The 13,319-nt window shown below is 52.5% G+C and overlaps 4 protein-coding genes across 4 annotated transcripts; 3 read left to right on the forward strand and 1 right to left on the reverse strand.

Annotated features, from left to right (window-relative positions):
* Window positions 1-228: 228 nt before the first annotated feature.
* Window positions 229-1,516, reverse strand: AYO20_03487 (hypothetical protein; the record flags this gene model as incomplete). The annotated part of the gene is made up of 5 exons (XM_022641790.1): window positions 229-602; window positions 660-794; window positions 887-988; window positions 1,074-1,136; window positions 1,225-1,516. 5 exons carry the CDS (start codon window positions 1,514-1,516, stop codon window positions 229-231), a joined length of 966 nt encoding a protein of 321 aa, XP_022502323.1.
* Window positions 1,517-3,347: 1,831 nt separating this feature from the next.
* On the forward strand, window positions 3,348-3,668 carry AYO20_03488 (hypothetical protein; the record flags this gene model as incomplete). Its single annotated transcript, XM_022641791.1, has 1 exon — window positions 3,348-3,668. The coding sequence occupies one exon, from the start codon at window positions 3,348-3,350 to the stop codon at window positions 3,666-3,668; it is 321 nt and encodes a 106-aa protein (XP_022502324.1).
* Window positions 3,669-5,420: 1,752 nt separating this feature from the next.
* AYO20_03489 (hypothetical protein) lies at window positions 5,421-7,774 on the forward strand (the record flags this gene model as incomplete). Its single annotated transcript, XM_022641792.1, has 3 exons — window positions 5,421-5,688; window positions 5,740-6,869; window positions 7,007-7,774. 3 exons carry the CDS (start codon window positions 5,421-5,423, stop codon window positions 7,772-7,774), a joined length of 2,166 nt encoding a protein of 721 aa, XP_022502325.1.
* Window positions 7,775-11,191: 3,417 nt separating this feature from the next.
* AYO20_03490 (hypothetical protein) lies at window positions 11,192-12,682 on the forward strand (the record flags this gene model as incomplete). The annotated part of the gene is made up of 1 exon (XM_022641793.1): window positions 11,192-12,682. The coding sequence occupies one exon, from the start codon at window positions 11,192-11,194 to the stop codon at window positions 12,680-12,682; it is 1,491 nt and encodes a 496-aa protein (XP_022502326.1).
* Between the last annotated feature and the right edge of the window lie 637 nt (window positions 12,683-13,319).

Consider the following 13,319-nt stretch of genomic DNA (forward strand, 5'->3'; position numbering starts at 1 on the left):
GTATATCCATCAACTTGGTTGATTGCTTGCATCCTGTGGGAAGAGACACTGATTGCGAGCCACTGTTGCTGCTTTGGAAGTGCTTCGAAGAGTTCAGTGCGGGAATGTTTTCTGTCAAGATCCGGCGCTCAGCAATGAACGGAGCAATAATATGCATCACATGAGATCGATATAGTGTTTGGTTCCGCCTAAGGAACTTTTTTCCCGGGCTCATATAAGGAGATGCACTTACACGACAGCGCACAATAGTTCCAATATCCATCGCGATGGTATGAGACCGGACCATGTGAGAACTTTGACTGTCTGTCCTGAACTGCCTGAATCTGGATCGTCTGAGAGGTCAGGCACCTGATATTGGCTGAGGAAAGAGTGAGCCTGGTCGGTGGCTTGTACGCGTGGCGAAGCTAGTGAGAGCATATCGACGTATTCCAACATATCATACAGAGACTCGTGCGCCTCTGCAGGTTGAAGGGATAATTCATCAGATATTGCGGTCAATGTACGAGGAGTCAAGACGTTTGTCAGAGACTGTGTCACTGGTGAAATCATGTGGATTGTAGGATGGTGTGCGCTCAGAGGCAGTGTACTCTGATCCGAGATATCTGTAGTGAGGATCAGTACCATCACGGAAGCTTGAGAGAAAGCGTAGAAGGAATTACCTCCAGTTTTTGTATTGAGGTCGATGAAGAGCCAGGTGAGGCTTTGGTTTAGAGCATGCTTTGCGGCCCAGACGAGCCGCTCGAAGCCCTTTTTTCCGTGTAACATTGACGGGAGACGAAGGTCAACCTCTACGACTGCAAGATTCTCAGCTCCATACCCAAGCACGAAGTCGAAGTTCCGGTGCTGAAGAAGAACGAAGTAAAGCCATCGGAGAGAGATGACCTACGATATCTCAACTTGACGTGCTTGCTGCCACCAGAAGGTATGGGCTTGCCTTGCAGACCAGCCCGCTCATATGATTCTTTCGAAAGCTCCAGTCTCAGGACTCCTGGTAATCCAAGTTAGCTCAAGGTGTCAAGCCAATACGATTCCGACGCTATAGTGGCTTCGACTGACTGTCTACCTGCACATACCTTCTTTCAACGAAAAGATGTTATCAACACCAGCTTCGCCCTCTGAGACCATGAGAATGTTACCTACACATCCAAAGAAGTTAGGCTTGCTGCTCGTGGTCTGAATGCAGCATTGAGGTTGACAGTGGAACACAGCATTCGTAAGTCTCACCTCTTTTTACATATTCCGTGAAGAAATCCCCACTGAGTACATCTGCTAGCTTCATGATGACCTTTGCATATTTTACTGGCTCCATGCTCGCGTCCACTTTCTTCCAAAGGAGGCTGTATAGCTCATCGGGAAGAATGACCGTGGCATAGTGATTATATTCGAGCCCCCGGATAGTGCGCCATGGAGATTTCTTAGTCGGAGCCTGCGTGGCGTCCACATATGAGGGAAGCTGGCCTGTGGTAATATTAATCTTGGAAGCCGATGAAGGGGATTTAGGAAGTAGAGACGACATGTTGCGAACAGTGGCTGGCCTGCAAACCAAAGCTGAAAAAGAAGGGATGATCGACTCGCGGTGTCTACGAGGCTGACTTTTGACGAGGCTCTAGTGCGGAGATGGCACTAAACCGTAGATGGCACGATCAGCTTGGCGCCGTTTATTATTTTGTTCGCAGTTTCAGTTCCAGTTTCTCCAAAAACTTTGAGTTCTTTTCTTCAATTCATCGTTTCCTGAGCTGGACCATGCATGCAATCGCCTAGCTTCCAGACGGTTGCTCTCAAGGTTAGTCATGCTCTGTTCTCTGTCCCCTGCTTGAATGATGAACATTATACAATCCAACTCCAAGGACTCACGTTCTATGAGGAGCAAATTCATCTCTAGAATTACGCTGACCGTCTTGCTACCCTTTTCGCTGCACCCATTCTGACTTCGCAGAATGATCGCTGACTTATTGAAGGCTATGGCAGATGGTTCAAGGACTTCTGTATGCTAAAACGGCCACGCACAGCATTTCTCTGAAAAAGGTACGACCTTACATCTACTTCATCTTGTTCCTCTCGTGATGACCCCTTGACACGAATGGCATTCCTCAGACTTAATTCACCATGTGGAATCTGTCTACTACAAGTTTCAGCCTTGTCTGACCCATGCGCATCTTCAACTCTTCCAGTTTTTTCTGTGTCGTGACACGGAAGGCTAATGAGATTTTGTGACAGGTACATTCTTCGCCCCTTATCCCTTCCCCTTGCCTTATTCCTGTGACGAAGACTTGAACGAACGGGCGGACAGACTGCGTGTGTGGCACCATACATCTGTAAAAGCAGGACGTACAATCCTTGTGGATGTTGTGAGGCCGCAACACTTGTTGAGAACTCGTCAGCTGATCGAATGCGAATGCACCAAACGTTGTTGGATTGTATTACATATGTGTGACGCGGTGCTAACAGCCCTGGTTTTAGGTATTTTCTGAACTTCTGTCTCTCATCTCAACCTGCATCCTATGATGAACAATATTCACACTGTTTGAACCGAGCCTTCGCTTGGAAATGAACGTTAACACTGAAAATTCTGATTTAATGAGGTATGTTTCTTGGATCATCTGCTGTTTGCTGCCTCTTGCTGACAGAGTTGCTAATAGCCTGACATAGATGTTCAATTTGCCCCTTTTCGCAAGAGATCTGATCTCGAGCCCGAGCTGACCGACTATTGTTTGGTACAGGTATAATCTTTTTACATCGTCTGAGTTCGATGGGACCGAGCAGTAAGCATATCCCCTCCTGTCGATGCGTTTATCCTGATGATCTCATGTATTTCGCTGTGTTCTTACTGAATCCCCGTGTCGAATATACATCACCTTGGAGAACTGAAATGTTGCTGGCCTGCCCTCAACCTGATGCGCTACTGTATTCTCACAGACACATGCTAACATCATATTAGTTCCTCTGTTTCCTCGATAGGACACCGTAGGGAAAGGTGATCAGTTTAAAGTCGTTGACACTGAATGATCTGCCTGTGAACTGTGGCTGGCTGTTATACATTTAGCTCTTGAACCATTTGCTTCTGTAGCGGATAGATATATGCAAACATCATACATTGAACAGCGATTTCATTGTCAGGAGAGATTTTCACTCGCGCACCCCAGCATTGTTCGACTTCGAGTAAGGCACGTGATGATAAGTATTTGGAGCTCGGGCTTAGCATCCCCTGATAATAAATAATATTTCCGTTTCCCCAAACCAAACTCTCCAAACCGATTCTTTGCAACCATTCAATCTGCGCCATTTTTCACTGCGACCAGCTACACTCAATATTCCTTTTGGTCCTCCTGTTGGGAAAATACACATCAATGTCTGGTTTCGGTGCTCCAGGTGGTGGCGCGGCCAACTACAAACCCACCCCTCCGGAACGCGGTTCCTTCCCACTTGACCACGACGCGGAATGCAAGCACGTAATATCATCCTATCTGCGATGCTTGAGAAAACAGAACCCTCCTGGGAGGAACAACGAAGAGTGCAGGCTACTGGCAAAGGAATATCTTGGTTGTCGTATGGAAAAGGGTCTCATGGCGAAAGATGAGTGGACGAATTTGGGATTGGAATTTGGCAAAACGGCTGCAGGGAACCCGGACACTCCTGGTGCTTCTGGGAGCGAGAGCAAGAAAAGCTGAAGAGCGTGAAATATGTCAAACTGGTTCCTGCGCATTCTGTAATTCGTCCAGCAACATCGCATCCGAGTTGGGTCGAATTCTCCTCCAACCACGGACGTACGATTGAACCTCGTCTGCACATCTAGTGGCCCCTTTCAACTCTTTGCGCCCACCGAGTACCCGGCTATTTCACGTGGACCGGTCTGCAGCCATGACCGCCTTTCTCGCTGCTGGATAGCAGGCTTGTCCCGAACTCCCGACACCTTGTCCGGAAATACATGAAACTCCAGGTCCAGTCCTCGTCCGAGCGAACTAGATGGTTCGAACCCATCAGTCTAGCCCTTGTATGGAGCAACTTGGAGGATGGAATCTGCGTAATGCTAGCATTCAGATGAAGATTGTTACTGTCCAGTTGTCAGTCAACATCTGCTTGAAATTTGACTGGACAACTCTTCTATTCTGGCTTGCCGCGGTTCAATCCTAACACATTACTTGATTCCAGCGGATGTTAGCTCGGATCTGATGGTGATCCAAATTTGGATGCGGCAATTTTGGAGGAAACTCGGGTGCGCATCAGGCATTCAGAGTGTGTCGGACGTGGCAAGGTGTTGGCCTTGTGGAAGGCGAGATCCAAGGGGTTGTCTCAGTGCTTCCAGTGTGACGAGCCGTCTCTGTGACCGATTCATGCTGAAGTTCATACACTGTGATAGTCGGAGAAGTGAAGCCATATACACACAAGGCGGCTATGGAACTCCACCGACAGGTTTTGATTGGTACGAACTGGACTTTACAATGGTGCTCGAACAACAGCCTCCAGGGAGACCAAGGCCCCGTGGCCCCTTACAGTGGCGAGGAAACTACTACTCCGTAATACATACCTCAAACCAAATACCTCGTGCTCGACTATGAGAACAATGGGATGGGATGGGATGCCTTATAATAGTGTGGATTCAAGCTCGCAAAGGCCCAGGCAGTTCGGGACGGGCCAGTTCCGCACGGAGCCTAGCATCTCGTCTTTACTCGAGGCAGAAAAAGGTCCGTGAGCTGGTGAAACCTCTCCCCTTTCTTCCAATACACATCATCGAGATTAATAATACTATGCGAGGTCTCCATGCCTTCGTATCGATCTCTGGTCCTGTGGAGCACACAATGTCTTGTCTCTGGCTTACGGCAGCCTACGTATAGCATTCCGACACCGACGGACAATACGAGTACTCATATGCGCAATCTCCATCTTGCATGACCCCCTTGTTGTGATGGTCCTCACAGCCATGTTCTACTCTAGACTCTTGAAATGTGTCACTGAATGTCTCCTGGCCCATCACAAACCCACGCCAACTTGCCATTTGACCTGGTCCATTGGAGCACTGGTCGTATCACAAGGCTAGCGCGACTGACTTGGGAGATTTTTGCAGGGATGTCTGCAGATTGTTCCGCTAGCCAGACCCGCTGGAAACGGGCAACATGGCCTGAAACGGCCCCTTGGGCAAAACTCAGACACATAGCCTGGAGTGGTCTGCCTTATCGAACATGGGTCATGACTCCAGACCGCACCTCATGATTGGGCAAAGGTCTCGGGTTCGCGATGGGCGGGAAGAGATCGCCATATCAAACAGAACTGGAAATGGTATTCTGGGCTAGGGCTGTCTAGGCCTGGCGTTGAAGATTCTCTGGGTTCATATGCTTCGTTAACACCCTCGTCGCGATGCGAACACCAGCAGACTCAAGTTCTCAAGGGATTTTGGGACCGTTGATGCCAGAACTATCATGAACATGGCCCTCGAAGCGTCGGCGAGCTACAGTCCGATCCCGGTGGGAGACGACGACGACGGCACGGGCGACGAACAGAGACTTGTCCAAGAGGCTGCACACAACGACATTCACCACGATGCTCCCAGTCACCAGATACATGAGTCGGAATCAACAGACGTGCCTGTCATTGAGATATCTCCACCTCCTTCACCTCCGTCGCCTTTTTTACCTCCTACAAGGTTCAACACCGAGCAGTCCGATCATGTCCCTGTGCCCCAGACACCTCCGCGTAGGTCCATGATTCTTCGCCGCGATGGCTACTCTCTAACCGGAGAAACAGGGCACGATACACAACCAGCCGCACAATCGCCCGAGAAGCGGAGGCATTCGAGTCAGAGTGGATGGAGGGAACGCATCTACAGTTCCATCACGCCCTCACTTCACGAAGTCCTGGAGCTGAAATACTCCCTTCACAATACTTCGAGAGAGTATCGACACGACAAACAACGAAAGCGGCTTTTGCGACTGACCATTGGTGAATGGGTCAACAGCCTGATCCTCTGCGCCGTATACTTTGGCATCCTCTATGCCTATTCCAAGAAGCTGACCATCAGCGTACCCCAACGCCGAGAGTTCAACGCCCTCACCACAGGCGTCTCCCTTCTTCTCGGGGTCAACTTGGCGGCATCGTTGCGCAGCTACGCGAAGCTCCTCCGCTGGCGAATCCTGGCGGCGTGTTACCGACCGCTCGAGACTTTCGATCTCGTCATGGGCTGCGACAGTCTCATGAACGTCATCAAGCTCCTCTGGAAGGCGCCGAATCGGAAACGCCGATATCTGCCGTCGAGGACTCAGGTTCTTTGTGTGCTGTGGCTCCTGGTCCACCTGGCCGTCACCGTCCTGGTGGGCATCATCGGTCTGAACTACAACTTAGACACGTCGAACGACTACGTCCTCACGCGGAAAGGGGAGACGAGCATCGTCGACCTGAACGCGCTTTCAACCGGCGACTATCCGGCCGACCTGGCCGCCGCGCAAGAATGGGGCGTTCGTGGAGAAACCGCAACTGCGCTGGATTATAACAGCGACGTTGTCGAGTCTATGCAGAGCTACTTCTCGTCCTCGGATGGGTATACATACTACTACTTCCAGGACCAGAACGCGGACGACTCGGACCAGGTGATCGTGTCAACCCGGTACATCGAGTCCCAGGCCTACTGCCAAAGCTACGACGTCACTCAAGGAGTGTATGGCAACCTCTCATACATTGTCTATCACGACGGCGACAAACATGTCAACAAGTCCCTACCCGCGAGTCCTGGCCCAGGAGGCCTCCTGACAATGTCAAAGTTGAACTCGACCTGCGGTTCAGGGTGTGTGGAGATCCACACTTTTCAAGCTGCTGCGTACCCGGACGGCGGAATTTACGATGACGGAATCGGGACGTATTTCGTCTGCAATAATACAGTGGTGAGTCTTGAGGAAGCCCCTTTGGATGTGTTGGGTTGCGTCTTCCTCATTTTGCGCCCCCCCCCCCCCCCCCAAAAACCTGACGGCTGGTGGCATCTACACTCCATCATGTTCCGTACGAGCTGACGTCTTCACAGCCTCAGGTCGGGGACGCCTACAACGAAGTCACGATCGACTATGAAATATACGCCATCGTGAGCAGGATGCTCGCGGGGGCGATCGGGTGGAGCGACAACCCCCCGACGGCGGACGGCCAGGAAGAGTACGCGGTGTACACGAACTCGTCGCAGGTGGGCTTTCTGGGGGCGGCCGGCCCGCTGGAGATGGCGGACCTGATCTCGTCCTTCACCATGGGGGCCATCGCCTTCATGGACAACTCGCCGGCCATGTGGCGCAAGACGGTGACGAGCACGCGGCAGCCCATCGCCGCGCAGGTCCTCAAGGTGACGTGGCGGTACGCGGGCACCATCCTGGCCGTCATCCCCTTTATCCACTTTTGCACGCTGGTCGCCGTCATCCTGTGGGCCAACAAGGCCATCATCAAGGACGACAGCCACCTCGCCATCGCAAAGGTCTACCACACCCTGCTCACCCAGCTGGGCGACCGCGGCTGTCTGCTCCGCGGCGACGAGCTCGTCTCCGTCCTCGGCAACCCCCACGTCGCGTACGGCTGGCAGGCCAGCAGCGAATCCGACGGCGCCATGCACGTCGACGTCTTCCAGGGCTTGATGAGGGTCGAGAAGGTCTTTGCAGAAGGCATGTACGACGGGTGCAGTAAGGTGACTGATAATAGTAACACGACCACCACCACCACCGCCACCACCGCCACAACTGCCGTGCATAAAGGGCAGCACAAGGGTTTACGCAGTCGTTATCGGGACATTGACGCGGCGGATTACTTCTGATGGTGATGATGATGATGAGAAGAGATACGCATACAAAACCTCAACGCTGTTTGGCCAAAAAAACCAACTTTCTGTTTCTACTCACTGAACGACAAAAAGTCCAATCTCTCCCTCCTTCTCTTGCCCCAACCAACCGCACAGGAGCTTCCACGGCCGCATCTCTCCGCGACGATATGAAAAACCCTCGACCAAAGAGGAAAATAGTCGGGAAGCGAGATTTTCAAGCAAAAAACCGCGCGACTCGGGTCGATCGATCCCCACCACCCATAGCCCTTGATAAAGTTGTCCTGGCCACTTGAAACCCTTACACTAGCGAACAAGCCCAGCTCCGCCCTTTTTTTGCTGCACGCATGGTGAGAAAGCTTCCTCATTTAGCCAAAAGAAGAAGCTCTCGGCCAGCCAGCCAGCCAGCCAGTGCAACAAGGGAGGGACCCCCTTTTCTCTCTCTCTCTCTCTCTCTCTCTCCATCGGATCCATTTCTCGTAATACCTCCCCCCCGGGATGGTGGTGGAGGCGGCGGGAAGACCCGTCACTTCTTGGAAGCAAAAGACCATTTGCGCTTCTTGCTTGTCTGAGACGTGGCGCGCTGGCTATCAGCCATGGCGATACATCGACCGAGGTATTCGCCGTACTGGTGGCCGCCCCCACACAAAGCATATTAGCAAGCTTGCTAACTTGGGAGAGACAGACGGAGACTGGAGGCAAGTGGGGAGGGGGGCGAGAGAACAAAGAAAACAAAGAGAGATGATAACTCTGATTGTTATCATGAGAAAAGAACTCTGCCTCCTTGAAACTCACCTCGGCCAACGCTTGCGGAGTGTCCGTTTGTGCTTGAGGCCCATTCCTCAGTGCAGCCTGGTTCTCGACGTTCTTGGGCCTGGCTGGGGTCTCGCTGGTGGAAGCGGAGCCGTCGGAGGTGCTCATGGTGATCAGGCGACAAGGCGACAAGGCGACAAGGCGACAAGGTGGCAGGGCAAGGTGAGAAGCAGAGTTAGGGAGTGGTAGGGTCACCACACGACCTATTCCTTGATCGGGGGAGGGAGACTTTTGGACCGAGAGGGACGATGGGAAGAGGGAAAAGCCCCTACTGCTTTTGGCTTTTGACTTCAGGCGTGGATGGAGTCTGTTGTCCTAGCAATGCTGACCTAACCTGATCGAAGGTTGCAGTGCACCAGGTTCCAGGTGGGAATATGCCTTTGAAATTGAAATAGAGCTGTCGGTGTGGGAAGAGGTGCAAGCCGTGCGAGAAAGAAGGGGGCGGTGTGGTGGCAATGAGGTATTTATTCGATCGATATTGAGAGAGCAGCGGAGCCTGGACGATCACAAGAGGGGGGAAGAGAAAAGGGAAGGGGGATGATATTTGATATTACCGTGAAAGAACCCTGGGATATACCGCGAAACAAGATGCTTTCCATCCTCCCAATGGGGTGGGCGATGGCCGACTAACTACATTCGGCCCCTATCCTCAGCCTTTTGTTTGGAAAATCCTCGATCTTCCCTGCCTGAAGGGGGGCGCTGCAAGCACGGTGCGGACACAGGCGTGTCGCCTCCCACGCAGACGCAGGCGCAGACGCCAGACGGCAACTGAAGTAGTGCAAACTCCCAAATAGTTGCAACGTCAAATGTTCGACGCCTGGACCTAGACCTGGACCTGACCTGGAACTGGCAACGAGGGAGCGATGCCGAGCTCCATGGGGTCTATTCTTTGGCATGGAATGGATAGGTAGAGCATGTTGAGTAGGAGTAAGTCGTCAGAGTTGGAAGTGATCCTTTTTTGGACACGCTGGAATAGGCAGTTCCACTATCCGCATTTATGGCCCTATTGGATAGTCATCATGTATTGATCCATCAATCAATAACCTGACATGACGATGAAAGACAGGGCTCCGGCTGCATGCTCCTGTCTTGTGGCAGGGATCAGGGAAGGGCTCCAATAATGACGGTGATGGATGGGAGGGTTTGGCACCTCTAGCCAAGTCGGTTAAGGTCGCTGTGCTCGTACGTTGATATAATCATCCCCCCTGGCTCGTACCTATGCAAGGTGTCTCGTGCAAATACCTGAATAGGCCTGGTGAGAAAGCCCGTTGACCAGTAACAATGTCCTGCTCTGTCAACCTCCACCCGGTGAAATTCGTGGGCCCCTAGCACCAGTGTACGACGTTATGCAATTCTCCATCTTTTCTTCCCAATGGCCTTCGTTGCAAAGTCAAGAGGCAGAGGGTTGGTTGGATGGATAGAAGGACGGATGGAGGGTGTGTGCCGATCGAACCAGTCAGAATGTCGTCTTCAGCCCTAACGTAGCTTCGTTACTTCTCGACATTATACATACCCAAAGAGGCGGGCCATGATTACGCTCACACCGGTCCTCCCTCCCCCTGGCAACCTCGGGGCGGGGTGGAACATGGGCGTTTCGGCTTTGCCTCCTAAGAGCCTCGGACACTTTGTGAGTCGCACCGTTGGAAGTGATAGCATGTGCTAAATTTCTCTATTGACAACAAGGGAGTGTAGAAATATGCTTCTGTCATGTGAGGTTTGTGTGTTGTCGTCGGATCTCTGATGCCCCGTGGCGTGGGCCCACTTGATCATTCCAGTGATAAAGGAGCTGGGAGCTGTTGTCTCTGGGAAACATTGGCTGCACCATGGCAGAATCCCACAGGATCCCCCATCGGGTCCAGCTCAGCCTTGCGCAGAAGGATTTTCGCTTGCAACAAATGAGTCCTGGAGTCACTAGGAGGGGCTTGTCTGATTACTTGCTCGCAGGTAAATGACTACTCGGTACAGTTGGGGGGTTGAGGGGCCAAAAAGGAATGCCCTGGGGCAGCCCTGGCGTGCTTGGGTAACTTATCCGAAAAGCTTGATGACCGTCCAACTGTCGCATGCACAATTAAATCAAGTTCTTCATACATTGTACATAGGTGCCGTCCAAGGTACCGTGGACGGCCTGCTTCATCTCTGCAATTTGAGTTTTCGAGTCGTCTTTTCCTTTCTAAGCCTTCGTTTAGATGCACATCCTTTGTGATTAACCGAAAACTGGCCTTTGCCGGACACGCCACCAGCCTTTCGTTTCTGACGCGGCACAAGCCTTTGCCGGAGACTTTGACCCTAGCTTAACGAACAACCAGCACCGCGGGAAAAATTCATCAAGCATGAACTAGAGATACGTGCAACCCTCGGTTCAATCTCTGGCTCCTCGACGGTTTGTGCACGTCCCCCGTCATTGCTGAAACAATCGGCTCGATTCTTCGAGGCAATCACCTGCGGGTCCCAGGGTCGCCTTTGAATCAGCGATCCTCTTCAACCCGGTCCAGCTCCATTCCAGCCTCCTCGAGCCATATGACCTGATAGAGTTTGGGCGGGCATCCAGGGGATCCAACTCCAGAGCAAAGGGTAAAACAGGAACATCAATAATGCACCGTCATGCGCTTAGCTCACCTGCACGTCCCGGACTTGATCCCGTACAGCCACTCACTACGTCTACAAACGGCGATTCTGGAAAGACATTTCCAACACAAGGATTGGCTGCGTTCCGTCACAAGAGGTGATTCATTAGCGAATGAGGGGAGACGAAACAAGGCCACGAATAATGCGCATCCAACTGAATCCGACGACAAGGGCAAGGGCAGTGGAAGGGAGTCGTGGCAAAGTATCATAAACACAAAAGCCTCAGATGCTGCTGCTGCTGATGAGAATGATGACGCAGCAAGGGCACGCACCTTGCTGAGACGCAGCACTTTGCGGAACGATCGACCAGAGTCTTCATTGCTTGGCGCCAGAAAGGGAAACTGCACTACAAAGAATACGACGACGGCCTTGCACCATAATGCAAGCTCTCTGCCAGCCCTCGACGTCAGTTCCAGCTCCCATGAACTATCACACATCCAGATGCCCCCGGATCCTGTCCTCCTGACGTTCAGCACCCCTCCCACTTACACGGTTGGACGCCGGCATCTTCTCACGAATCCCGTTTCCGCACACCAGCAGACTTTCCTTTCTGCTAATGGTCTGGCCACCTTTCATGCCTCCCCACGTGGTGGCCTCCTCACGTACCATGCACCAGGCCAGTTGACAGGTTACGTGATCGTCGACCTTCGGAGGTTCGGCATCACCGCGAGATGCTGGGTAAAGCTGTTGGAGGAGAGCGTCATGCGCACTTGCAGCCGCTGGGGCGTCCGGACTGGGAGGACGGACGATCCGGGAGTATGGGTGCTGGATCCCGGCTCAGCTGCAGATCAGGAGAGGGGCGGTCGAAGCGCTTCCAGGCCGCCTAAGGGAACAGCAGCTACCGATCGCAAAATCTGCGCGATCGGTGTCCAAGTCTCGCGTGGTGTTACCTCCCATGGAGTAGGATTGAACGTATATGACGCACCGCTTCCTCCGTCGGCGACCCCATCGCCTGCCTCATTTTCAACGGGGCTCTCATCGTCACCAGGCTCCATCCCCTTATTGACATCGCCTTCTCCCTCGGCTGCCGCGTCCTCATCAGGACGACGACTTTATGACTTCATCCCTGCACAAATATCCTCACCTTCTTACGACCCATTGACGCGAGGTTATTTGTCATGGGGTTTCAGCCGCATCGTGGCTTGTGGGCTGGAAGGGAAGAGCGTAACCTGGCTGACGAGGGAGATATTGCGCTCACATCCGAATTCATCCTCGGTCGCGATCCCTAACTCTGACCAAACAGCACACGAACACTCATCTTCTCTCCCTTCTACAGCGGATCGCGGAGAAAAAGGCGTTTCGCTCACTACTGACGATCAAGCGCAGCTCATCGTGGAATCGATCTCGATGGAATCCGTTGCGGATGTGTTCGCGCACGAGATCGTCTACGGACTGAACGCCATGAAAACCGAGGGCAAGGAAACTGTGGATGGCGTATACAGGGTTCAAGAGTCGGACTTTCTTTGATCAGAAAACCTCTGGAAGCTCTACGAGGGTGTCTAATCCGGTGCCGATACCCAGGACTTTGTGTAACGACGGCTGCAAATCAATGTGGATTGATCTGCTACCCCAGTCCTTCTTCTTCTCTGGTCCGACTCCTTCACCATGGTCACCTATGTGCGTTGGACTTGCGCCCAGAGGCCGCCGCTAGACCTGGCACAACGACGACTATTGCTCCGAGTCATGACTAGAGACATCGATATTTCTTCGATGGCATCCTGCATAGGAAGATGGACGTGTCAGACACTACACGAGGACGACCAACGATGATGACGGCGCAACCACGGTGCCGGCTTGGGCACTACAGTGTTACAGCTCTCGAGCCAGGCTGTTTCAATCTGGCACTTCGAGCCGTCCGCGTCCTCTACATACACAGAGGCAACACACACCTTTTGGGTAAATGGAGTGTAAGATTATGTTATCTTTCGTGACGAACAAAAACAAAGCAGAAAGCTTGAGGACTAAAGGAATCCTTTGCCGCAAACACAGGGCCCCTTTCGAGCGCCGAACCAAATCCCAAACGTTGTCTCTACTCGCCTGGCCTTTTCTGTACCTTGAGCCCATGCCCGTGGCCGAAGCTTGACAACGACAGCACCGTTGGGCT

This window comes from Fonsecaea nubica (genome assembly GCF_001646965.1).
Source record: "Fonsecaea nubica strain CBS 269.64 chromosome Unknown Scaff16, whole genome shotgun sequence".
Classification (NCBI taxonomy): Eukaryota; Fungi; Ascomycota; class Eurotiomycetes; order Chaetothyriales; family Herpotrichiellaceae; genus Fonsecaea; species Fonsecaea nubica.